General features: G+C 33.5%; 2 protein-coding genes across 7 annotated transcripts in view; both read right to left on the bottom strand.

Moving 5' to 3' along the window:
• Nucleotides 1-15,875, bottom strand: part of LOC129912545 (peptidoglycan-recognition protein SC2) — a 38,911-nt gene extending 23,036 nt beyond the window's left edge. For both annotated transcript variants that reach the window (XM_055990838.1, XM_055990839.1), the window contains exon 1: nucleotides 15,460-15,875. In XM_055990838.1, coding sequence (XP_055846813.1) covers nucleotides 15,460-15,466 — 7 coding nt within the window. In that variant the 5' untranslated portion in view covers nucleotides 15,467-15,875. The remainder of the gene's footprint in view (nucleotides 1-15,459) is intronic.
• A 3,779-nt stretch (nucleotides 15,876-19,654) lies between these two features.
• On the bottom strand, nucleotides 19,655-26,671 carry LOC129910473 (transcriptional repressor CTCFL-like). Of its 5 annotated transcripts, none has more exons than XM_055987872.1 (4): nucleotides 26,018-26,047; nucleotides 20,110-22,162; nucleotides 19,971-20,047; nucleotides 19,655-19,907 (listed from the first exon to the last, which is right to left on the bottom strand). In XM_055987872.1, the coding sequence occupies exons 1-4, from the start codon at nucleotides 26,030-26,032 to the stop codon at nucleotides 19,818-19,820; spliced, it is 2,235 nt and encodes a 744-aa protein (XP_055843847.1). In that variant the 5' UTR covers nucleotides 26,033-26,047; the 3' UTR covers nucleotides 19,655-19,817. The 5 variants fall into 5 exon arrangements, with proteins under 5 accessions (XP_055843847.1, XP_055843848.1, XP_055843850.1 ...); XM_055987873.1 differs by lacking the exon at nucleotides 26,018-26,047 and adding an exon at nucleotides 26,488-26,671 and having other exon boundaries at nucleotides 19,656-19,907; XM_055987875.1 differs by lacking the exon at nucleotides 26,018-26,047 and adding an exon at nucleotides 26,341-26,466 and having other exon boundaries at nucleotides 19,656-19,907.
• Between the last annotated feature and the right edge of the window lie 578 nt (nucleotides 26,672-27,249).

Genomic DNA, 27,249 nt, shown 5'->3' with positions numbered 1-27,249 from the left:
ATGTCACTAGAAAACTGCGAAAAAACTGAGCTTATCAGAAATGACCCTGTTACTTGTGCTAGATATTTTGACCATAAAGTTGCCAAATTTATGAAGTACATAAAAAGCAAAAATGGGCCATTCAACGAATTTGAAGTCCTAGACAGTTATCAAAGAGTAGAATTCCAGATGCGTGGTTCACCCCATGAGCACATGTTCTTATGGCTCAAAAATGCTCCTGTTTATAAATTAAACGATGAGGAAAGCAAGTCGCGATGCACCTCGTTTATTGATAGGTTTATCACGTGCGAAGATAACCCTATTAGTCCCTATATACCCTACCTTCGCCATAGGCATTCGCATACTTGTAATAAGGGAAAGTTAAATAAAACCAAATGCAGGTTTAACTTCCCTATACCAGTTATGCTAGAAACCCAAATTCTTGAACCTCTTCCCGAAACTCCAGTAGGTAAAGAAAAAGAAGAACTTTCAGCTATTTTAGGAAAAATTAGGACCCAAATGCAACATTATTTTGAAAAACCATCCCTTGTTCCTTTTGGTGAGATACTGCATTCACTCAAAATTACAGAGTCCCAATACATTAATGCGATCAGGAATTCCTTAAAGAACCCCCAAGTATTTTTAAAACGCAACAGTTTAGAAGTTGCAATAAATTCCTACAATAAGGACGTTTTGAATTTGTTTGAGTCGAACATCGATGTTCAGTTTGTCTTGGAGGAATACGGAATAGCTAATTATATTGTGAACTACATTAGCAAAGTGGATGCTGGTTTATCCAAGCTTCTAAGAGATGCTGCATCAGATATTAATCAGGGCCATAAAAATATTAAAGACAAATTTAGAAATATCGCGAATGTTTTTCTCAACAGCAATTTGATGTCTGCTCAAGAAGCTGCATATCACGTACTATCTTTGCCATTGTCGAAAAGTAGTAGAGGACATGTTTTTATAAATACAAGTCCAATTGAAAGTAGATTAATGATGCTAAAGTCCAATAAGTTTCTTCAGAACCTTAACTCTGATTCCACTGACATTTTTGTCGAAAATGACTTTAAAAAATATTCAAAAAGGCCTGTGAAACACGAAGAATTATGCTTAGCAGATTTTGTTGCGAATTTCACACATTCGCGTAGGCAAAATGATGAAGAAAATGAAAACGAAGATAACTATCATTTAAGGCACAATTCTAAGATAATTCGATATAGAAGATACAAATTGGCACAGGATCCACACAATTATTATCGTGAGCAGATACTTTTATTTATGCCTTGGAGAAATGAGGCCGAGGAAATAGAAAATATCGATTCTAAGGAAGCTTATTTGAGGAATAGAACATTAGTTGAAGCGAATAGATTAAAATATGCCATAGTAGAAGACGATATTTTAGATGAAGCACTTGAAGAAATAAGACAAGGCAACGAAAGGCATGAATGCACTCCATCAGATTTTCTTCCTGAACCAGAGCAGATAGATATTTTAGAGCAGGGCGGAGTAGAAAATAAAAAGGAAAATTTAGTTAATCGTTTCGTGAGTCCACCCAAAATTTCCCAAGAGCGTATGATTTTACTGCTGAACAAATTAAACAAAGACCAACGAGAATTTGTAATGCATGTATATAATTGTTTTAAAACGAAAAACTGTTTGCCTCTTAATATATTCTTAAGTGGTTCTGCTGGAGTCGGTAAATCTACGGTAATCAACTCCATATTCCAACTAATTACTAAATATTTTGATAATAGACCGGGAGCAATTGGAGATTCCATAAAAGTTTTGCTAACTGCTCCCTCAGGAAAAGCTGCTTTTTTGATTAATGGGGTGACACTTCATACAGCTTTCGCTCTCCCCGTTTCTCAGTACGGAGGGACCATGCCCAATCTTTCCAGTGATATTGCGAACACGATACGACAAAAGTTAATCAATCTTAAATTGCTTATTATTGATGAAATATCAATGGTTGGAAGTCGTCTTCTAAGTAGGGTAGATACAAGACTACGACAGGTTATGGGCCGAAATGAACCATTTGGAGGGATTTCCATTATTTTAGTTGGAGACTTGAACCAGTTACCTCCTGTCTTTGACACGTTTATATTTAAGGCACCACAAAATAACGACTTAAATGTTTTTGCCGAAACGAACACGTTATGGGCACTTTTCAAAATTTTTGAGCTAACCAAAATCATGCGCCAACAAAATGAAACCTTATTTATAAACGCACTGAATAATCTTGCTACGGGAACAATGACAAGTGAAGATATTCAGCTAGTTAAGAGTCGTGAAGTTGATAGCACTTCTATACCTGAAGACGTAATTCGATTGTACTCAACGAATAATGACGTTGATGAGTATAATAGTTTAAAACTGTCAAAAGCACCGGGTGAAGAAATAAGTGCCACATCCATCGATTCTGTGCTTGGAAAAGTGGGAGAAGCAATTAAAAAACGAGCATTGGAAGCACTTCAGAAGAAAAAGTTGTCTGATTTAGGGGGTCTTTCAAATATAGTACGTCTTAAGAAAAACATAAAATATATGATTACAACAAATATAGATGTTGAAGACGGTTTGGTGAACGGAGCCTGTGGTGAACTCAAGCACATTTCAATGAAACCCAATACGAGTGAAGTAGACAAAATTTGGATTTTATTTCCACCAAATCCTCAAGTTGGATTGAAAGCCCGACAGTCCTTAAATAAATTCATAGAATTAAATGACATAGACCGCAACTTGGTCCCTATTGAAAGGAAAGTTCATTCAATAAATGTGAATACCGTTAACACATACCAAATTCTTAGAAAACAATTTCCAATAGTTCCAGCAGAAGCCATAACAATTCATAAAAGCCAAGGCCAAACATACGATAAAGTGTGCATCGATCTGAGAAAATCGAAAAAAATCAGAAGATCTATGATGTACGTTGCGTTAAGTAGAGTAACATCTTTGACAGGGCTTTTTATAATTGGTAATTTCTCACCACCAAATGCTACAGCCGAAGAAAATTTGATTTTGGATGAGTTAAGACGTCTTAGAAATGATTGTAAAATGAATTTGTCGTTTAAAAATTTTGACCAAAAAACCGGCTTAATTGTTGCTTACCAAAATGCTCGTTCTCTTAAAAAGAACATAAATTGCGTTATAGCCGATCACTGGTACTCAAATTGTGATGTTTTAGTTTTTTCCGAAACTCAAACACTTTATTCAGATTCTTTGAATATACCGGGATTTAAACTAATTTATAGGTCAGATCAGGATTATAAAAAGCGTAAGCCCAGAGGATTAATGTGTTTTGTAAAGGAAACCTTATCAATTGACACAAAGAGCATCAAATCGGCTACAATACAAATAATTATAGATTCGACAAAGAAAACTCATATTGATTTGCTCTCATTTGAATTAGGTGAAGTTTTAGTTATCGCAGGTTATAAATCTCCTTCGGCTTCATTTGAAGACTTTAGGGAACAATTCAAAGATTTTATGAATGAAATAAGACACAAATTACTTGGAAAAATCGTTCTGTTGGGAGATTTTAACATCAATTTAAGAAATAAGCCGAACACATTTCTCCATGAAACTTTGACGGAATGGAATCTTAGATCCGCACTACCTAACAATACAGTTACTACAGACAACAATACCCAAATTGATGTCATATTTTCAAACATACATCCACTAGAGTGTGGAGTGTATGAAAGCTTCTTCTCAGATCATAAACCAATTTACTTTATATTTCCACAAGAATAATTAATATGGTGAGATGATCGAATAGGTTTTGGTTAGGTTTTCATAGTTCTTCTTTTATAATTGTTTTTACTTGCTCAATAGGGCAAGTATTGGTTTCGTGTCAAAAAAAAAATTCGAGGTTTTAATCAAAACTAACATTACGATGATGGAGAAGCCCAAAAAAGTGGGTTTCGTCATGACGTCCGTCGGTCTGTGCGTCGGTGCGTCGGTGCGTCCGTGCGTCCATCTGTACAAGTAGCTACAGCCTAAACGGGTGGACGGATTTTCTTGAAATTTGGTATGGATGTTTTTTTCGTAATTTCCAAGGTTGGTTTTTTTTTGTTTTTTAATATCTCGCTTAGAACGTATACCTCCCATACAAAATTTTCGAGTTATTGCAATTTTCTCAAAAACGGCTCTAACGATTTTGATTAAATTTAACACACGTGATGCTGTATATAGTTCTAACATAACTGCGTTTTTAGTTTTTCTCAAAAAATACGGATAGTGGAAATATAGTCTTTACATTTTTTTAAATCGCGGATGTCGGCTCTTCCCGTACATCATTATGGAGTTGTTGCAATTTTCTCAAAAATGGCTCTAATGATTTTGATAAAATTTTGCATACGTAATATTCAAAGTAATTGCAGTAAAACTGTGTTTTTAGTTTTGCTCAAAAAAGTCACGTCAAATAAAAAAAGATTGTATTTAACTAACATTTGGCCTCCATGCCGGCTCTTCCCCTACATCAACCAAATTTCTTAAAAATGTATATAGAGGCAGCTCTAATAACCTACAAGTAAGCTAACATAAAAGTGCTTTGAACTGCAAGAGCAAGTACGTGCGGCCCCAGTCGTGCATTTTATTTTTTTTCTTTATTATAATGTTACATTCATTTTGCATACATTTTTTGTTCATAACCGTATTTCTTACATTACAACATGAGGACTATGCCTACCGGGGAAACCTCGGTAAAAAAAACGCGTGAAGGGTCTACCTCCTGGGTAACGTGGAAAGACCTAAAATTTTATTTTGAGTGTTAAAAAAAATATAAGCTAAGTTGTAGGTTTTAAGAAATGTGGGTTATATAATTTTTAGAAAAATTTGGTTCATAAAAGGGAAGAGCCGACATTTAGGACAGATTTTGCTGAATTTTTTTTGTGTTTGACTTTTTTGAAGAAAAAAAAATGCAGTTATATTGCAATTATATTGTATATTACATTAGAGCCGTTTTCGAGTTATTTGGTACAATTTGAAAAATTTGTATGGGAGGTAGGTACCTACACTTTTTAGACTTTTTTGAGAAAAACTAAAAATGCAGTATTATTGCAATTGTTTTGAATATTACGTCTGCAAAGTTTAATCAAAATCGTTAGAGCCGTTTTCGAGTTATTTGGTTTGAACTGAAAAATTTGTATGGGAGGTACACTTTCTAGACTTTTTTGAGAAAATCTAAAAATGCAGTATTATTGCAATTGCCTTGAATATTAAGTCTGCAAAGTTTAATCAAAATCGTTAGAGCCGTTTTCGTGTTAATTGGTTTGAACTGAAAAATTTGTATGGGAGGTACACTTTTTTGACTTTTTTGAGATAATCTAAAAATGCAGTATTATTGCAATTGCCTTGAATATTACGTCTGCAAAGTTTAATCAAAATCGTTAGAGCCGTTTTCGTGTTAATTGGTTTGAACTGAAAAATTTGTATGGGAGGTACACTTTTTTGACTTTTTTGAGAAAAACTTAAAATGCAGTATTATTGCAATTGCTTTGAATATTACGTTTGCAAAGTTTAATCAAAATCGTTAGAGCCGTTTTCGAGTTATTTGGTTTGAACTGAAAAATTTGTATGGGAGGTACACTTTTTAGACTTTTTTGAGAAAATCTAAAAATGCAGTATTATTGCAATTGCCTTGAATATTAAGTCTGCAAAGTTTAATCAAAATCGTTAGAGCCGTTTTCGAGAAATTTGCAATATCGTATTTTTTTGTATGGGAGGTATACGATATAAACGAGATATAAAAAAACAAAAAAAAACCAACTTTCGAAATTCTATAAAAATCATCTGTACCAAATTTGAAGAAAATCCGACCACCCGTTTAGCCAGTAGAAATGTGTACAGATGGACGCACAGACGCACAGACGCACAGACGCACGGACGGAATTGCGAGACCCACTTTTTCGGAATTCTCCATCATCGTAATGTTGGTTTTGATTAAAACCTCAATTTTTTTTTTCGACACGAAACCAATACTTGCCCTATAGAGCAAGTAAAATATTTTGTAAAGACAAAGTTTTTGGAAGTGCTCTATAATAGAAATTGTGTTAAAACCAATTACAAAAACAAATTGTGCAAACACAGGTTTTAAAAGTGTACATCTAATCCAAAAATTGTGTTAAAACCAACTGCATTTTTTAATGCAATATATCAGCAAAGTGCCTCAATATTAAAACTAGTGAAAAGTGAAGTAAAAGACAAAGTTTAATTTTGCTTTTTCTTATTAAGTACTTAAAGTGAAGTGTTAAGCCTTAACCACTAACATAGATATTGAAGATTAATTTAACATACTATTTTTTTTTAAATATCCAAAAAGGGAAACATAAGTTTTATCAATTTGATTTCTTATTTTTTTTTTTAAACAAAGTTTTGTGAAATACTGTGCCTTTGTTTTGATCCAGCTAAAGAAAAAAAAAACTACTACCAGCAAGGCGGTGAAACTGACCAAATTGTGTTAAGATATTGATTGGTGAGTTATTTTGAAAGATAAATAATTTGTTCATAATTTGATTTTGACATTTTGATAAAATTTTACATTGAATTTGAAATGGAAAACAATTTTTCACAATCTCAAAACACCAATAAGGGGAAAAAAAATAGAACATTTAATTTTTCTAAAACTGATAAAAACTTAAATAAAGTCTGTAGCGACGTTATTCCTAAAAACGATGACAATTTTAGTTGTATTAAGGGGTCTTTCTGTCAGAACAGTGACATATTTGACGGTAATTTTAGAAATACTCAGTGCACCAGCAATGCGGTGATGGCATTGTGTATGTCCCAACTTAAATCCGTGACAACTTGGAACACTGATTTCATCGATAAGATTTTGGTACAGGGACATGAGCTTCATGTTCAATCAATTTCCAGTTTTGTTGAAAGGTTTGGCCAACCGCCGCCGTCATCTTTTTACTTGGCGGCAGACGAAGTTCTTGAATTTTTTTCGGTTGAAAATACCAATTTTCATGTAGAATATAAGTTAGATCCTTTTCAAGGCTATATTGATGAGTCGGAATGTTTTTTTACGGAGCTTAATCGTTTTTTTTCCAACGAATTATTTGGTGTTTTGACTGTTGCTAATTTGTCGGTTGCAGTTTTAAAGAACGAAAATTTGATTTGTTTGTTCGATCCTCATAGTAGAGATCAAAATCTTAACGCTGTAACAAATGGTGTAGCAGTTCTTCTAATGTTTAAAAGCATACAGGAACTAGTTTCAACCTTTAAATCGTCCTTAGATTCAATGCTAAAGCCTCTATTTAGTATAACTCCATTAAAAATAGAGTATGAGTCATTTTGTGAGAATGAAACTCCGTGGACAGTTAAGCGAAAAAGTTTTTCATTCAAACAAAAACAAATTTTAGAAAAAAACAAAGCTAGATTAAGACTTTTACGTTTGAATGAGACATTTAAAGCAAAAGAACGGAGAACCCAAATAGAATCAAGAAAAGGGAAGAATGAAGCAATTCTACATGCGATAAGAAAAATGGACGTAAAACGGAAAAAAATCTTGCGATCTCAAAAAGATTTTAAAAATAAGGAAAATGATAGTCTTTTAATAAGAATGCAGACAAGGAGAAGTCTAGCTGAAAATCGAATTTTAGAAAAAAAGAAGGACATAGCTAAGAAAAAGATTTTAAGGACTGAGGAAACTTATAAGAAAAGGGAAAATGAGAAACTATTGACAAGAATGCAGACAAGACGTAGCCTAGTTGAAAATCGAATTTTAGAAAAGAAGAAGGACATAGCTAAGAAAAGGATTTTAAGGACTGAGGAAACTTATAAGAAAAGGGAAAATGAGAAACTATTGACAAGAATGCAGACAAGACGTAGCCTAGTTGAAAATCGAATTTTAGAAAAGAAGAAGGACATAGCTAAGAAAAGGATTTTAAGGACTGAGGAAACTTATAAGAAAAGGGAAAATGAGAAACTATTGACAAGAATGCAGACAAGACGTAGCCTAGTTGAAAATCGAATTTTAGAAAAGAAGAAGGGACATAGCTAAGAAAAGGATTTTAAGGACTGAGGAAACTTATAAGAAAAGGGAAAATGAGAAAACTATTGACAAGAATGCAGACAAGACGTAGCCTAGTTGAAAATCGAGTATTAGAAAAGAAGAAGGATATAGCTAAGAAAAGGATTTTAAGGACTAAAGAAACTTATAAAAAAAAAGAAAATGCAAGACTATTGACAAGAATGCAAACAAGGCGCAGCATCCCTGGATTAAAACAAAAAGAAAAGGCACTCAATTCTAAACAAAGGAAAGAAAAGCGAGAACATCATTTATACAAATTTCGAGAACAATATTACAATACCTTGCAAAAGAAAAACAGTTTAGACTGTCAAGCAAAGCTTAGATTTATTAAAAGAAAGAAGCATGTGTCCTGAGCATATTTGTTGTTTTTGTGAAGGGCTATTTTTCGCGCATTCAGTTGTAAAATACCAAACTAATTATTCCAAAAAATATTTTGGAAAAGAATTTGTTGAGAGCATAGATAAATTGAGAAGTAATTTGTCACCGTGGACATGTAAGACTTGTTATAGATACGTCCAAAAAGGTGTTATTCCAAAATTAGCGACCACAAATGACTTAAATTTATTCCCATTCCAAATTGTATACAAATACTTTCTCCTCTTGAAGAAAGAATGGTTGCGCCCTTCATCAATTTTATGCAAATTCGCGATTTGAAACCCTTTGCCCTGAATCCCCAACTTGGAATGAAAGGAAGCGTTGTCAATATTTCAGTTGAGGTGAATGATATGCTGCAGGTACTGCCACGGCGTTTTGACAATATGAAGACGATTCAGTTAAAACTCAGGCGACATCTTGACCATGCCACAAACTATATGTTTGAGACTATTCGACCAGCAGTTGTGTGTGATGCTTTGAAATACCTCATGACACACCTCTCTATATAAAAAACAACATTCAAATCGATAAAGCTTACTTTAATCAGTATGACAAGGAGTATGATGAATTAGTTGAGTTCATTGTGGACTCTAATGATGCACAGAACCCACAGGGCTCTCTCGATAGGTTTTACAAGGTGATAGCATGTTAGAAGAAATTAATTTGGATGAATTCAAAGGGTTACCGAAAGCAAAACCTAGTACATCAAATAAGGGCAAAAGATTTGAAGAGTATCAGGTTTTACAACAAGAGATTCACGATGAGGTCTTAGTTATTGATAGAAACAAAGAAGCAGCAGATTGCATTCCAATAATAGCACCTGGTCAAGGGAAGACTCCAGTACCATGGCACTTATACCCAAATTTAGAGGAACTATGTTTTCCTAAAATTTATTGTGGGCATCCCTTAGAATCTTCAAACAAAATATCTTACTCAGAGAGAGCAAAGTCAATCGCTCGGCGAAATGACAGGCGCGGGTGTGTTCCCACTAAAATTTTATACATGGCAAAAAAGAAACTCGAACAATCGTGTCTCTCAAATATTAATATTTGCCTCCGGAAGAGCAAAAGAACAAATCAAGTGACCGCAGACAATATTTTAAAGAAAAATTTTGTTGATTCCCTTATTCAACACGACGCAGGGTACAGGATTTTAAACCGTATTCCGTCATCTCCGTCATACTGGGAGTTAAAAAAAATGCAATTAATGGCAATGATTCGCCAATTGGGCAAACCTACACTCTTTTTAACTCTGTCTGCTGCCGAATCGAATTGGCCGGAATTAATCCAACTTCTTTCAAAACTATTAAATAACCAAACACTTAGTATTGAAGAAGCCATGTCACTAGAAAACTGCGAAAAAACTGAGCTTATCAGAAATGACCCTGTTACTTGTGCTAGATATTTTGACCATAAAGTTGCCAAATTTATGAAGTACATAAAAAGCAAAAATGGGCCATTCAACGAATTTGAAGTCCTAGACAGTTATCAAAGAGTAGAATTCCAGATGCGTGGTTCACCCCATGAGCACATGTTCTTATGGCTCAAAAATGCTCCTGTTTATAAATTAAACGATGAGGAAAGCAAGTCGCGATGCACCTCGTTTATTGATAGGTTTATCACGTGCGAAGATAACCCTATTAGTCCCTATATACCCTACCTTCGCCATAGGCATTCGCATACTTGTAATAAGGGAAAGTTAAATAAAACCAAATGCAGGTTTAACTTCCCTATACCAGTTATGCTAGAAACCCAAATTCTTGAACCTCTTCCCGAAACTCCAGTAGGTAAAGAAAAAGAAGAACTTTCAGCTATTTTAGGAAAAATTAGGACCCAAATGCAACATTATTTTGAAAAACCATCCCTTGTTCCTTTTGGTGAGATACTGCATTCACTCAAAATTACAGAGTCCCAATACATTAATGCGATCAGGAATTCCTTAAAGAACCCCCAAGTATTTTTAAAACGCAACAGTTTAGAAGTTGCAATAAATTCCTACAATAAGGACGTTTTGAATTTGTTTGAGTCGAACATCGATGTTCAGTTTGTCTTGGAGGAATACGGAATAGCTAATTATATTGTGAACTACATTAGCAAAGTGGATGCTGGTTTATCCAAGCTTCTAAGAGATGCTGCATCAGATATTAATCAGGGCCATAAAAATATTAAAGACAAATTTAGAAATATCGCGAATGTTTTTCTCAACAGCAATTTGATGTCTGCTCAAGAAGCTGCATATCACGTACTATCTTTGCCATTGTCGAAAAGTAGTAGAGGACATGTTTTTATAAATACAAGTCCAATTGAAAGTAGATTAATGATGCTAAAGTCCAATAAGTTTCTTCAGAACCTTAACTCTGATTCCACTGACATTTTTGTCGAAAATGACTTTAAAAAATATTCAAAAAGGCCTGTGAAACACGAAGAATTATGCTTAGCAGATTTTGTTGCGAATTTCACACATTCGCGTAGGCAAAATGATGAAGAAAATGAAAACGAAGATAACTATCATTTAAGGCACAATTCTAAGATAATTCGATATAGAAGATACAAATTGGCACAGGATCCACACAATTATTATCGTGAGCAGATACTTTTATTTATGCCTTGGAGAAATGAGGCCGAGGAAATAGAAAATATCGATTCTAAGGAAGCTTATTTGAGGAATAGAACATTAGTTGAAGCGAATAGATTAAAATATGCCATAGTAGAAGACGATATTTTAGATGAAGCACTTGAAGAAATAAGACAAGGCAACGAAAGGCATGAATGCACTCCATCAGATTTTCTTCCTGAACCAGAGCAGATAGATATTTTAGAGCAGGGCGGAGTAGAAAATAAAAAGGAAAATTTAGTTAATCGTTTCGTGAGTCCACCCAAAATTTCCCAAGAGCGTATGATTTTACTGCTGAACAAATTAAACAAAGACCAACGAGAATTTGTAATGCATGTATATAATTGTTTTAAAACGAAAAACTGTTTGCCTCTTAATATATTCTTAAGTGGTTCTGCTGGAGTCGGTAAATCTACGGTAATCAACTCCATATTCCAACTAATTACTAAATATTTTGATAATAGACCGGGAGCAATTGGAGATTCCATAAAAGTTTTGCTAACTGCTCCCTCAGGAAAAGCTGCTTTTTTGATTAATGGGGTGACACTTCATACAGCTTTCGCTCTCCCCGTTTCTCAGTACGGAGGGACCATGCCCAATCTTTCCAGTGATATTGCGAACACGATACGACAAAAGTTAATCAATCTTAAATTGCTTATTATTGATGAAATATCAATGGTTGGAAGTCGTCTTCTAAGTAGGGTAGATACAAGACTACGACAGGTTATGGGCCGAAATGAACCATTTGGAGGGATTTCCATTATTTTAGTTGGAGACTTGAACCAGTTACCTCCTGTCTTTGACACGTTTATATTTAAGGCACCACAAAATAACGACTTAAATGTTTTTGCCGAAACGAACACGTTATGGGCACTTTTCAAAATTTTTGAGCTAACCAAAATCATGCGCCAACAAAATGAAACCTTATTTATAAACGCACTGAATAATCTTGCTACGGGAACAATGACAAGTGAAGATATTCAGCTAGTTAAGAGTCGTGAAGTTGATAGCACTTCTATACCTGAAGACGTAATTCGATTGTACTCAACGAATAATGACGTTGATGAGTATAATAGTTTAAAACTGTCAAAAGCACCGGGTGAAGAAATAAGTGCCACATCCATCGATTCTGTGCTTGGAAAAGTGGGAGAAGCAATTAAAAAACGAGCATTGGAAGCACTTCAGAAGAAAAAGTTGTCTGATTTAGGGGGTCTTTCAAATATAGTACGTCTTAAGAAAAACATAAAATATATGATTACAACAAATATAGATGTTGAAGACGGTTTGGTGAACGGAGCCTGTGGTGAACTCAAGCACATTTCAATGAAACCCAATACGAGTGAAGTAGACAAAATTTGGATTTTATTTCCACCAAATCCTCAAGTTGGATTGAAAGCCCGACAGTCCTTAAATAAATTCATAGAATTAAATGACATAGACCGCAACTTGGTCCCTATTGAAAGGAAAGTTCATTCAATAAATGTGAATACCGTTAACACATACCAAATTCTTAGAAAACAATTTCCAATAGTTCCAGCAGAAGCCATAACAATTCATAAAAGCCAAGGCCAAACATACGATAAAGTGTGCATCGATCTGAGAAAATCGAAAAAAATCAGAAGATCTATGATGTACGTTGCGTTAAGTAGAGTAACATCTTTGACAGGGCTTTTTATAATTGGTAATTTCTCACCACCAAATGCTACAGCCGAAGAAAATTTGATTTTGGATGAGTTAAGACGTCTTAGAAATGATTGTAAAATGAATTTGTCGTTTAAAAATTTTGACCAAAAAACCGGCTTAATTGTTGCTTACCAAAATGCTCGTTCTCTTAAAAAGAACATAAATTGCGTTATAGCCGATCACTGGTACTCAAATTGTGATGTTTTAGTTTTTTCCGAAACTCAAACACTTTATTCAGATTCTTTGAATATACCGGGATTTAAACTAATTTATAGGTCAGATCAGGATTATAAAAAGCGTAAGCCCAGAGGATTAATGTGTTTTGTAAAGGAAACCTTATCAATTGACACAAAGAGCATCAAATCGGCTACAATACAAATAATTATAGATTCGACAAAGAAAACTCATATTGATTTGCTCTCATTTGAATTAGGTGAAGTTTTAGTTATCGCAGGTTATAAATCTCCTTCGGCTTCATTTGAAGACTTTAGGGAACAATTCAAAGATTTTATGAATGAAATAAGACACAAATTACTTGGAAAAATCGTTCTGTTGGGAGATTTTAACATCAATTTAAGAAATAAGCCGAACACATTTCTCCATGAAACTTTGACGGAATGGAATCTTAGATCCGCACTACCTAACAATACAGTTACTACAGACAACAATACCCAAATTGATGTCATATTTTCAAACATACATCCACTAGAGTGTGGAGTGTATGAAAGCTTCTTCTCAGATCATAAACCAATTTACTTTATATTTCCACAAGAATAATTAATATGGTGAGATGATCGAATAGGTTTTGGTTAGGTTTTCATAGTTCTTCTTTTATAATTGTTTTTTTTTTTCTTTATTATAATGTTACATTCATTTTGCATACATTTTTTGTTCATAACCGTATTTCTTACATTACAACATGAGGACTATGCCTACCGGGGAAACCTCGGTAAAAAAAACGCGTGAAGGGTCTACCTCCTGGGTAACGTGGAAAGACCTAAAATTTTATTTTGAGTGTTAAAAAAAATATAAGCTAAGTTGTAGGTTTTAAGAAATGTGGGTTATATAATTTTTAGAAAAATTTGGTTCATAAAAGGGAAGAGCCGACATTTAGGACAGATTTTGCTGAATTTTTTTTGTGTTTGACTTTTTTGAAGAAAAAAAAATGCAGTTATATTGCAATTATATTGTATATTACATTAGAGCCGTTTTCGAGTTATTTGGTACAATTTGAAAAATTTGTATGGGAGGTAGGTACACTTTTTAGACTTTTTTGAGAAAAACTAAAAATGCAGTATTATTGCAATTGTTTTGAATATTACGTCTGCAAAGTTTAATCAAAATCGTTAGAGCCGTTTTCGAGTTATTTGGTTTGAACTGAAAAATTTGTATGGGAGGTACACTTTCTAGACTTTTTTGAGAAAATCTAAAAATGCAGTATTATTGCAATTGCCTTGAATATTAAGTCTGCAAAGTTTAATCAAAATCGTTAGAGCCGTTTTCGTGTTAATTGGTTTGAACTGAAAAATTTGTATGGGAGGTACACTTTTTTGACTTTTTTGAGATAATCTAAAAATGCAGTATTATTGCAATTGCCTTGAATATTACGTCTGCAAAGTTTAATCAAAATCGTTAGAGCCGTTTTCGTGTTAATTGGTTTGAACTGAAAAATTTGTATGGGAGGTACACTTTTTTGACTTTTTTGAGAAAAACTTAAAATGCAGTATTATTGCAATTGCTTTGAATATTACGTTTGCAAAGTTTAATCAAAATCGTTAGAGCCGTTTTCGAGTTATTTGGTTTGAACTGAAAAATTTGTATGGGAGGTACACTTTTTAGACTTTTTTGAGAAAATCTAAAAATGCAGTATTATTGCAATTGCCTTGAATATTAAGTCTGCAAAGTTTAATCAAAATCGTTAGAGCCGTTTTCGAGAAATTTGCAATATCGTATTTTTTTGTATGGGAGGTATACGATATAAACGAGATATAAAAAAACAAAAAAAAACCAACTTTCGAAATTCTATAAAAATCATCTGTACCAAATTTGAAGAAAATCCGACCACCCGTTTAGCCAGTAGAAATGTGTACAGATGGACGCACAGACGCACAGACGCACAGACGCACAGACGCACAGACGCACGGACGGAATTGCGAGACCCACTTTTTCGGAATTCTCCATCATCGTAATGTTGGTTTTGATTAAAACCTCAATTTTTTTTTTCGACACGAAACCAATACTTGCCCTATAGAGCAAGTAATAAAAAGAACAATCTTATCTGATCCTTGTCTTCATTGGGTCACAACAACAATAGACAATATTTGTAAATAAGGACAAAAACTAGCTCATACCTACGCTACGGGACGGTTTAATCACAAACTAAGAAATTTTGAACTTTGTATTTGAAATTTGAGTAATGTATCATTTATCTGAAAGACAACTGAAGTTCGGGAGATAATTTTACCCCGCCTTTATCAATATCAAGTTCAGGGCACTAGAGCATGACTGATGAAGCATGATATCAATATGTTTACAGTAAATCCATTAAACAAATATTTGCGTTCAGAAAAAATACACAAGAGTGTAATAATAATGTTGACTTTTTTTAAATGTTTAATTCAAATTGAAAATACATTTGTATGCATGTAGCCACATAGTCTTATAAGAAGAATAATGTTAAAACTTAGTCAAAAGTGAAGTAAAATTGAATTAACCTCATGTTTTTTAGCAAATAAAAATTGGTTTTGACAAACGGTTCATCTAAGTACCTCTCATGTTTGCAGCTTTTTTTTTCCAAGTCTAGAAACCGTTTTAAGTACTGCTTCGTTTAAAAATAATTGCACACTTCTGGGTCTTAGAAAAAAATCTTATTTTACTCCATACGACTGTGTACGATTTTAAGTTGTTCCAAGCAACAATGATGACCATTAATTTGCAGATGTAGTTGCAGAATCTCTGATATAGATTTAGGCCCGATTTATCTCATCAATCTTCACACTTCACACACTTACAACATAATTGTGATCAGCAAAACCAATGAAAGAGATACTCATATTTTAATTTTTGAAACGAAACTTAGAAACGTTACAAAAAAGTTTTTAAAAAACTTTTTATGAAAGACTTAAAAATTTATTTTTGTAAAAAAGACAACCACAACGTTCTGTGGAAGTTAATCAACTAAATGAATACCATGATAACACTTAAATCAGATTTGTCTATAGTGCGAGTGCATTTATTTCCCCTTTGCCTCACACAATATACGGAAAACGGTGCTTATTGACACTCTCAAGTGAATGTCTGGTACATAATTCGATAAGATATTGATTTCTTATCATCAAATTCCATATGTATGCAAATTAGGGTGGCCCAAATGAAAGTCTTCTATTTCGAAAAATTTAACATCCTTAAGAAACAACTCAGTTCGGAATTTCTCCAATCTCGCTCAGGAGATAAGTGAATTTTTGGTACACAATTGTGTTTTTAATAATGAATCTAATGATACCAAAACCAGGACAATCCCACCCCCTTTACAGAAGAGTTAAAACATTTCTTTAATTATAATATTTTCATTCGATATCAGAGAATCAGATTTTTGGATCACCCTAATGCTAATACAAGATTTCTGGAGATTAAATGATTCTATTTTTAAAAAGTATGTATCAATGTTTATATTATTACTTTTAAAGTACAAGCATAAATAAACATATTGATGTAGGGGAGTATGGGAGTAAAGGAGTAGGTAACACTTTTTTTAATCCTTCAGGATCACTTAACATAAAAACGGATTTGTTTTTTAAGTTTCATATTGGACAAAACTAAAACCAAGAAACTGATTATTAAAACTAAATGCTAAGATAAGGACGTGCGTCCTTTTTCAAATAGTCCTAAGATATCTCGGATTTTTTTTTAATAACCTGTATCAAACACGTGAATTTCAAAGCTATGTATTACTTTTCGATAAGTTCTTTAATTTTTAAAATTTTCTCTACAAATGTTTTCAGATATGTATTTGTCTGTGTCGGAATTTAGTTTGAATTTTTTTTAACTCTGTTAATAAGCATTCTTAAATAATAACCTTTTTTAAGCTGTTCAAAAGTGATCTCTACTCTCCTATAATTACTGTAAGTCTATGTGTTTGTATGTATGAACTATGAATGTCTTTGTTTTGTTTGCGGCAGGGACAGAGCAGACATAATAAACCGGCATTATTAAATGAACCTTATTTATCATCACTCATCAGCATGAGAAAAGTATCGTGCTAAATGAATAACTTAACCAAAGCCGTATTAAGTGAGAGGGGGTATAGGTCCTACTTTTTATTTTTATTTATTTTTTCGGAAATTTACAGTGCTGCTAAAAACATTCCGGATTTTTTTGTCATTTTCATCAAATAAAATTTTAAAATTCAAAACTGGGACAAAATATTGTTTTAGTATTTTTTCTGGATCCTTAATATATCAGTTAAGGAATTTGAACACAAAGTAATGTTCTTTAATATTTTAAAAAATTTAAAAATCGAAAAATGAAGGAAAGTCAGAATTTCGTCTGTGCAAAACTAACCGGATTTTTCAAGGATTTCGATTCTCGGTGCTGAGGTAACGGTTTTAAGCGTCACTTCTGTAAAATTTTTGTATGCAGTGACAAACAAAGTTGTTAGCTTTGTGAATTGTACAAATTATTTAATGGAATAACGGAAAAAAATGCATTATAGTCATAAAATTCGGTACTAAGTCGTAGAACACTTTCAAGTCGAAATAAAACTAAATGTTATCCCTTTGGGATGTTGTAAATTGCAACGTCAAGTGAGTATGATATCGTCAAACAGTAAAAAAGAGAAAAATTAGTTAAAGCAGATCACTAGGTTGGATGCGATAACAAAATATTCATAAAAACTGATAGTCGAATAAAGAGTTTTTGATAAAAGATCCTTTTGCGACTTCTTAATCGATTTGTGAGGAGCTTAATCTGCCTTCAACATCAAGTACAGTAAGGAAGGCTTTGAGAGATTTGGTTTAAATCTCTTTCCGCTCAGAAAAAAGCCATTCCTTAATGCTAAGCATTGTCTAAAAAGGTAGGCAATGAAAGGATCTTAAGAAAAACTTTAAATTTTAAAATGAAAATACTTCATCATGCTTGTATTTACAAAAAATCATCTGAAAAATATGTTTTCAATGATTAAAGCAATTTTAACTTGTTCTATTCCGATTGTAAAATGGCAGCCATGCGCTAAAACATGGACATGTTTGAAACCAAAAAAATGTGCTCCATACCGTGAAACACAGTAGAGGATCATTGATGGTTTGGGGTTTTTTCAGCTGCAGGCTCTACCCCGTTGCACTAAATCAACGGATTTATGGATCATTTCCAGAATGGAGAGATGTTGGAGTCGATAATGGCTCCATAAAAGGAGAAAGAAATGCCTTTACATTGGCTTTTCCTGCAAGTTAAGATGCCAAAAATTCTTAAAAGCTCGTAAAACGGTATTTCGGGGTAGACAACACTCCTAGTATGACATAGCCGCAACAATTATCCGACTTGAACCCGATTGAAAATTTGTGGGTCATCTTTAAGTGACAAGTAGAGAATAAAAAGCACACCTCAGCAACTAACGTACTCGTAGCTTTGAAAAATGACTAGGAGCATATTCCTAGTTCTATTTTATTAAATTTGGCCGAGTCCAAGTCTCGTTGGTGCCAAGCAGTTTTCGAAAACAAAGGTTTCTCAACAAAATATTAACTTTAAACATTAACATTAAAAAATCCGGTTAGTTTTTCACAGCCGTAATTCTGGCTTTGCCTCATTTTTCAATTTTTAAATTTTTTGTAATGTGTTAAAGATCATTATTTTCTGTTGAAATTGCTTAATTGATATATAAACTACCTAGAAAAAATATTAAAACAATAATTTGTTTCAGTTTTGTGTTTTAAAATTTTATTTGATGAAAATGGTAAAAAAATCCGGAATGTTTTTAGCAGCACTGTAAGTACACTTAAAAATTAAACAATAGAATGGGCACGTTCCGGAAACCTAAGGAGTATAGAAATATTAATTAGATTTTTTTCTATTAGACTGTTTACTTTTTTTTTTTAATTGTGGGAAATATGTTTTTTTTTAATAAAGTTATTCAAGGTTAAGACCATCTCGCTCTTCTTGTGTATAAGCTTCGCAGCTATAAGACAACAACAAACAAGGTTTTTAAACACATTTTCCAAATTAAAGCAATTCATAAATAATAGCGTTAATCACTTTCATTTTCAAAAAAAAAACAAAAATAGCAAAACCAATTTATTTTTGAGGGAAATACAATATTTTTACTTATTTCTGTAAATTGTACAGAAAATCCTGAAAAAGCAAACAGAACTATGAGAAAAACAGCATTGAAACCAGCTCAAGTTATTTTTGAAAGGAGAATTCTATTTAAAAAAAACTTTTGATTTGCCTCCATCAATGCATACTATACTTACTTACTTATGATGGAACTACAACACTATTCTAATTTTTACCAAAATTCGGTCACCTCCAACATAGTGCCTCTATTCTAAGTACCGTCTATCTGTTTGTTTTTGCAATATTAATTGGCTAAAGCGTAAATGTTACGTCGCTTTACGTTTACCAGTGATTTTAAATTCTTGTAAACGTAACTAATAGACAGCTTTAATGTTCCGTCGGCCCGCGGTTTTTCCTTCGCTGCAATCCAATACTAATGCAAACCGGGCAATAAATCATGTATGCAGAATCTTTATTTCGAATACGCCCAGAGAGCCTTCATTATTTATGATGATGATGACTGTTTTATACAGCTTTTCAGTGGTTCTTCGCAAGATGACTTTATTCCTCATTTGCTTTCTAGGCCCAAAGCAACTTAAAATTTCCAATGGTGAAATTGGTCCTGCCTAATCATTCCATAATCAACCACATTTTTTAAAATATTTTCTTACAACCAAAAATTTCATCTTGTTTAACATTTTATGATTTATTTCAATAAAACTTCGCTTATATTATTACAAATAATAACAGCGCATTTTACATTATTTGTTATGAAATGGTTAAAAATAAAGCTAAAATTAATTCCAAAAAACTATGAACCTGAGAAAAATTAAATACATATTTACACAACTTGTTTTTGTTATTGTAATATTTCCAGCAACTCAATACCACTTTTACAATCGCCATGCACATTTGAATGATTTGATTCATCTAATATTTCTTCTGATTCCTTAAAGAAGTAACAAAACAGAATTAAACAAAATATATTAAGACTAAAAGATCAACAACTTACACTAAATCCAAAATCCTCCATTGCTTCGTTCTGGTTTTTTCTTCCTTTAATTATATTTACCCCATCGTCTGTGAGTTCTATAAAATCATTACATGAATTTTCTAGACCAAATGAAAGCATATAAAAATAAATATATTACCTGAAATAACAAATTCATCATCATCGAGCTCATTTTTAATAGCCGTTTCTTGTAAATCATTTTCATCATCGCTTTGAATAATTTCCACGACCATGTATTGCTGATCATCTAATCCTTCGATTGACACTAGATCTCGCTCTTCTCTTTCTTCCTCTTTCTTAATTATAACTTCCTCGAAATTGGTTATGTCAGCGGCTATTGTTTCGATATATGTTTCCATTGCCTCTTCATCTTCCATCTGTTCATCTTCCTCCTCAACTTCATAATCTACTTCTCCATCACCTTCCTCATCTCCATCTTCTTCTTCTTCATTTTCCTCAACTTCGCTCAGTACTTCCAAAGTTCCATCATCGTTATCCCCTCGAATTACTCGTTCCATCTTTATCTGTTGTTTCTCTCCATTCAACGCTGAATCTGGGTCATGTGTAGCCATGTGCCTCATAAGATTTCCTTTTCTACTAAATGCACGCTGACAATCGGGACATGAATGAGTTTTTTCCTGTGGTTGTGGTGGGACGTAACTCTCATTGTGATAGAGATTTTGATGTCTCCGCAGAAGCTGTTTTTGTCTAAAACTCTGGCAGCAAAGCTTGCACTCAAATGGTTTTTGATCGGTATGAATCAACATATGCGAGTCCAAATGCCGTTGAGATATCGAAGCATAGTTACACAAATCGCATTTGAAACATTTCTCACCATCGTGGGTCTTAGAGTGCACCTTATAGGTGTGCCGATCTGGAAAAGACTTGCCGCATCTCTTGCAATTCAGAGGTCGGTCAGATGTATGCAATTTTTGAATGTGTATTCTCAAGTCAGTTTTTCGGCCACAAGTCGTTGGGCAGAGATGACACGGGAACACAGGTTTATCACCCACACTGTGGATAAGTTTGTGTTGTTTAAGTGAATTTGACTGAGTGAACTTGGAATGACAAATATCACACTCATATGGCTTTTCTCCCGTATGGGTGCGCATGTGACGTTTTAGCTTGAAAGTGTCTGGTGATGCATAAGTACAATGAGGGCATTGGAAAGGACGCTCTCCAGTATGACATCGAATGTGCCGCTTTAATTTGCTTAATTCTACACTGGCGTAATCACATTCGCAACACTTGTGTGGTTTTTCATGGGTATGCTTGTACCGAACATGACGTACCAGTTCTCCAGATGTTGTAAAAGTGCTTGAACAACTTTTACACCTGTAAGGTTTGTTACCGGTATGAGTATTGGCGTGATTCTGAAGCGAAGCATTCGTCTTAAAACCCCGTTCACAAACTGAACACTTGAATGGGCGTTCGTCCGAATGGCATTTCATATGACGAGCTAATAGATATCTTTTTGGAGACACATATTCGCAATGGGGACATAGGTGAGTTGCTGTTTTGCCATTTTTCGTACTTAAATGGACAACTTTTGCAGATAAGCGTAAATCTGAGCGTCGTACACTGCCTTCTTCATTTTCGTCAAAATCGAAAATCTCTTTGTCATCAAAATCTTCATTATCACCGACTTCGTCATCTTCCTCGTCATTACCCTCTTCATCATCTTCCTCGTTATTGGCACCATTTTCACTTTCATTTATGTCATCGACTTCTACATCATTCTCGCCAAGTGTATATCCTAAATGCACATAATCAACATTTGAATCATTGGTCTTAAGCTTTTTAGAAGCATTTTTATCGGTAGATGTGGATGATTTACGATTTTTACTTTGTGTTGTTTTTGGTAATGTGAATTCTTCTCCATCACTGTCACTATCCTCACCAACAATGTGAACATTTTCTGGTGGATCTGTAGGTACTGGTTCTGCATCTTTGGTCGCTTGATAATAATAGTTACCGGCTTCATCAACAAAGTATGTTCCTGTTTCTTCTTCTTCTTCGTCATCACTGTTAGCATGCGCATTCAATAAATCGGCAGGATCAACGAGGGTGTTACTAACACTACGACTGCCTTCTTCGATTTCTTTATTAAATGTATCCAAGTATGTCTGGAGCTCGTTGGTCTCTATTTTTATCTGAACATTGCCATTTGCTATTCGAGACATATTTGAATTCTAATGGAAGAAAACAAAAGGAAAAAAGTTTTAAAAAAATTGTAAAAGATATTTCATAATGCTGGGGCTGTTAGATAAGAATAAAAGTAAAAAAAGTACAAGTAAAGATTCATACTACTGTGACACATACAATTCATTGCCTTAAAAATCAGTGTGCCAGAGCATCATGGAGGCCTTTGATGCCGAGAAAAAACTAAAGCAACCTCTTATTAAACTCAAAAGTAAAGATTTGAGGCTTGAGACCTGAGAATATTCTAGTGATATTGTAGAGAAAAGAAAATGAACTTTCGTGCTTGTATTGAAATGAAGGGAGATAAACTGGCTGCTAACTTAGAAGACCTACCTTCAGAGAATACCTATGGAAGAAATTCAGGGGTAACAAACTAGAACATTTTCAAAACTGTCCTTAAGAGTTTTCTTCATCTAGTTAGAATGACATATCACTATAATTTGTAGCAAATAGTAAATGAGGTCAGTGGTGCAATGAACTTTATAAAACCCATTAAAAAACAGAAACCGGATAAAATTTTAACTGGAAAGCGAAGTATAAGTCAACTCTGCTGCTTAATACTTATTTTCCATGAAGATCTCCCTCTTTAGGCTACTTGATACAGAGATAGAAGATAGTTTCTGTTCAGGAAATATGATTTTAACTATGGGTGGAACAACGCAGAGTGATTACAATAAGAGGCTTTCCACAGGGAGGAGTACTATAGCTTTCCCTGTGGAGTCTTTTAGTAGATGAATTACTAGAACATCTTACATTCCTGATTATTCACTGTCTTTTTTTTATATCAACAACAATCGTACAGTTACAAGGAAACATTTTTTTTCATATTAGACCTATCCAACTAGCTAGTAAGGTTATAAAACTGAAGACCAAACCAAATATCTTTGTGCGGATGTGTAACATAATTGGAGAGCTGTTGTCTGGCACAAAATGATTGCAACTTAAAAGTGCACTAAACAAAGTTCGAACATGCATTACGGATAAAATGTGAACTTGCCCTACAGCAGTGATGCAGGTCATTCTGCATTTGACAACATGATTCACAGCACTTCTTATGGGTCCAGGTATTGGGGATAACATGATCAAACAAATGATTAAAAAAGAAGAGTAAGCCAGAAGAACAAAAATTTGAAAAATCCTAAACGCATAAATGCAAAATAATTACTTGGTAATTAAAACCAAAAAAAGATACATCTATCTGAGACAGGAAAATAATAACAAGGTTCTTTACGGACTACTGCAAACTGAGAAAACACCTCAACAAACTTGGCCTGGCTGACAGTGCTAACTGCAGATTCTGCTTTAGACAGCAAGGTCTTAAGTCATGAATTGTAGCTTTTTCAAAACTATGTTTTTCAATAGCTTAGAGCAATTAATTTAGATTTAAGTATTATGTACTATATATGTATGTATGAGTATATTCACGTTAGTATTTAACGAATTGAAATAAATAAAGTTTAAGAAATGCATGTAAATCGATAAATTTTTGAGTATTCACCCTATTATTTTTATAGGAAGCAGTTATTTTAGGTTTGTTTATGATACGAAAATAAAGAGAATAAAAAGCTTATTCTTACTAAATCAAAATCTAAAAATGCAATTTTGTGACTTAAGACCTTATTGCCTAACTTTAAAGATATATACCTCGTCATTAATTAATTCAAGTGCAACTGTAGTCAATAGAGAAATAAAGTCTTCTCGAGTCAGTTATAAAAATCACGGCCCTTCTGTTTAATGCAGATGCATAAGCAAATGCATTTATCTAGATGCATTCGAAACGAGGCAGGGTCTTACGTTTAAGTCAACTAGCAGCAAAGAAAATATGATGAACAAGATACACCGGTAAACTACACGACCTGATGCCCCTGAGCAAGAATATATCCATTTAGATTAAGAATGCCCGAACGAAACGGATGTTTTGATGTTTTGGTAGTACTAGACAAAATGAACCCTTTGACGCAGTGTGAAGTTAAATTTAAGGTAGTAAGGCTTTTGTCGAACTTATAGCGTTTTCGTTTGGTCGTCCGGGACTCTCCGGAATTCATTCGAACGATTCTGAAACTGTTCGTTTGGCACTCAATGACAGTTATAATTCTGAAAAGAAGAGAAAATCGATTCCTAATTTTGAGGCAGAATCAAAACGAGAATCACGCACAAATGTTCACACTTAAGACGTCAAAGTAATGGAATGTTATTGTTTGTTCTTCATTTCTGAATATTGAGATTTTTGACTATTCCAAACTTTAAATTATATTGAAATAAAGTAAAGAAAACAAAAAAAAAACGATAACTTTTTATGGTATAAACAAATTAAACAAAATAAAAATTTCATCAGGCGTTCGCATTATTTGGCATTTCACAAATACAAAGAAACCCAAACTTCAGAATCAAAAAGAAGTATCCAAGTTTTTTCGTTTGGAATTCCGGAACGGGCAGTCCCGGACCGTTCTAAGAATTACCAAACGAAAACGCTATTAGTAAATTCTTTCAAAATTAATTGCGACACCACAAAATCATTCAAAGTAGGCTTGTGTCGTTCGCGAACGAACTAGTTCAATGAATAAGTTAATTTGCGTGAACTAGTGAACTTAGTTCAATTTAGTTCGCGGTTAGCGAAGATTTTTTTCAACAAAATAAACAGCAACCTAGAGCAGTCGTAATATGACAGACAAAATAGCTTGAGCTCACCTTACACCATTATTTTTTGTTTTATATGTGCCCATGATTATGAAAGTGGACTAAGTCACTTTTTGCATTGTTTGAAGAAAAGCTTACATAATAATTTTATTATAACGATTTAATTATATTTCTTTTATGAAATCACTAGAGGAGCAATAAAGAAGTTTATTAACTGCGATTTCGCTTTCAAATAAACTTTACCCCTTAAATAATAGTTATTTTTAGGCTAGATTTGATGCCATTTTTGGGAGTGACTTAGTCCACTTTCATAATTAAGGGCACATACATATATTCTTTGGGTGAAAGGAAGTCCCATCTGTATAGGGAATTTTCAACTGTTTCACTGTTTCTACTTCAAGCCCCACTACACTTATTTCAGAGCTAGAACAAAAAACAAGTAGCATCTTACATTGATTCCAATTTAATTAAAGCAAAAAAACCATCTCCTTGACTTCTATCAGGAATCAGAAAGCTCGAATGAAATTAAGAATTTTTATAAGAAATAAAATGTTAATCTATTATTTTTAACTTGATGTTTGTTTTATATGTAGAATGCTTTGGATACCTACAGTTTGAACAAAGTAATTTTGTTTTTTTTTTTTTTTATTTCGGATTGATTAAAATAAATTGAACTAAAATGAACTAGTACAGAACTAGTTCAGTAGCGTGATTTGAACTAAATTCATCGATCACTCAAACGAAATAAAGTGCCCAACTCTAATTCAAAGCAAAGCTTCACTCACATTTCGCATATCAGCGTTACTATGAACCAAGGAAGTTTGACAAAATACAGAATCCTTCTCTGAGAAAAATAAATCAATATCAAATTGGCCACTATTAAAAAGCCATATTCAGATATGCATATCGTCGGTCCTACGTCAGCCAACCAAGTGTATATGGTTTCTTAAGCTTTTAGGTGACTTTGGCGTAGTATGGACTATATATGTATTAAGCGACTCTGTTTACCGAGCTAGATATTCACGGAATGATTTAAATAGTAGATTCCATAAAATTGTGACGAATAATGATTATCGAAACCATTAGGATAGGAGTGGGTTAATACAATATACAAGCAGCTAATAGCAAATCGACTGAGCCAGTTCAATAGCACATGGCAAGGAAGTGACAGTAGCAGAGAAAGGAAAAGTGTATAATGCCCAACCCACTTCTATCTTTTCCATACTTGTCTCATTCTATTGAAATTTCGACAAACTAACTTTAACTTTATACCAAAAATCAGAAACATTCAAGTTGAAGGCTAACCTCTAACCATAATCTCCCATATTTCAACTTTCAGTGGCAAAAGGAAAAAAATTAATTTCAAATGAAAAAAATACGCGACGCCATATGTTTCGTAATCACACATAATTTTTCTGAATTTAATTCAAGGCATTTTTGTGAAAATATAAAGAAATATAATTTTATTAGAATCAAATAAAATACAAGCTCAAAAAAAAATGTAAACAATAAATAAATAAATTATTTTTACTGAAAGATAGGGGGCTCTTCACATTCACAAAATAAGCACTTTGGAAATTTATCACCGATTGGCGCTGCAGATGCTGGCAAAGTTTGGCGGCCATTACAATTTTTCCGCAGACATTGATTTTTTCTGTAAACTTCTTGTGGTACTTACTTGATTATTTGGTGTTTAAAATTTACAAATTTATGTTTTTCAGTGTTTAATTAATTAAATTGAGTGTATTATTTCTGCCTGGTGGAATTAGAAAGAAAATTAAATCACGTTCCTGAAAATTTAGGCATGATACGGAATATTGCCGATAGAGTGTGTGGCTTTTTTTGTGCATGAACAGGCAGCTGCGTGGTTTAATTAAAAGATGGCGTCACTGACAGCTGGGGAAATACTGGGATTTTTCAGAATGAAACTGACGGTTAAAATTTGAAATTTTAACAAAACCTTACACCTCTGGCACACCTTTTAAGGGCAAAAATACAAAATATTTTTTTTTTTTCTAGCGAAACAGTTTGTACATTTGAAAATTTTCACTTTCGCTCTATTGTCCCCCAAAGTCACTGATACTGATACCTCACAAGTTCATTGTATATTTGTGACTTTTTCGTATTCTCCGCCACGGTCACAACTTGTTACAGTCACAAGAACTATCAAGATTGGGATCTCTTCTAAAGCCTAGTACGCAGATCGCGCTAAAATTTATCTTTCATACAAATTTCCTCCAAAGATAAATTTTAGCGAGGATTTTTAGCCAGGTAGTACGCAGTTCACGTGCTAAATTCGAATTCTCATCTACTACTTTTGCAAAAAGTCTCCACTCAATTTAGCTCGCGAAATAATGCTCAGCGCATTTTTTCACAGATAAATTTTGACATTTTTGTGGTTGTTGTTGTTGCTGCAAGGAATAAGAGGCAAAAAAAACCT

This window comes from Episyrphus balteatus, chromosome 2 (genome assembly GCF_945859705.1).
Source record: "Episyrphus balteatus chromosome 2, idEpiBalt1.1, whole genome shotgun sequence".
Taxonomy (NCBI): Eukaryota; Metazoa; Arthropoda; class Insecta; order Diptera; family Syrphidae; genus Episyrphus; species Episyrphus balteatus.
Note: the sequence above shows the minus strand (reverse complement) of the source record. Positions and strands in the feature narration are given on the sequence as shown.

What these genes read in the sequence shown, in the direction of transcription:
- LOC129910473 (XM_055987872.1), bottom strand. An exon ending in TGATGAATTTGTTATTTCAG is followed by an intron (nt 20,048 to 20,109) that starts GTAATATATTTA and finishes ATGATTTTATAG; the next exon opens with AACTCACAGACGATGGGGTA. An exon ending in TGGAGGATTTTGGATTTAGT is followed by an intron (nt 19,908 to 19,970) that starts GTAAGTTGTTGA and finishes TACTTCTTTAAG; the next exon opens with GAATCAGAAGAAATATTAGA.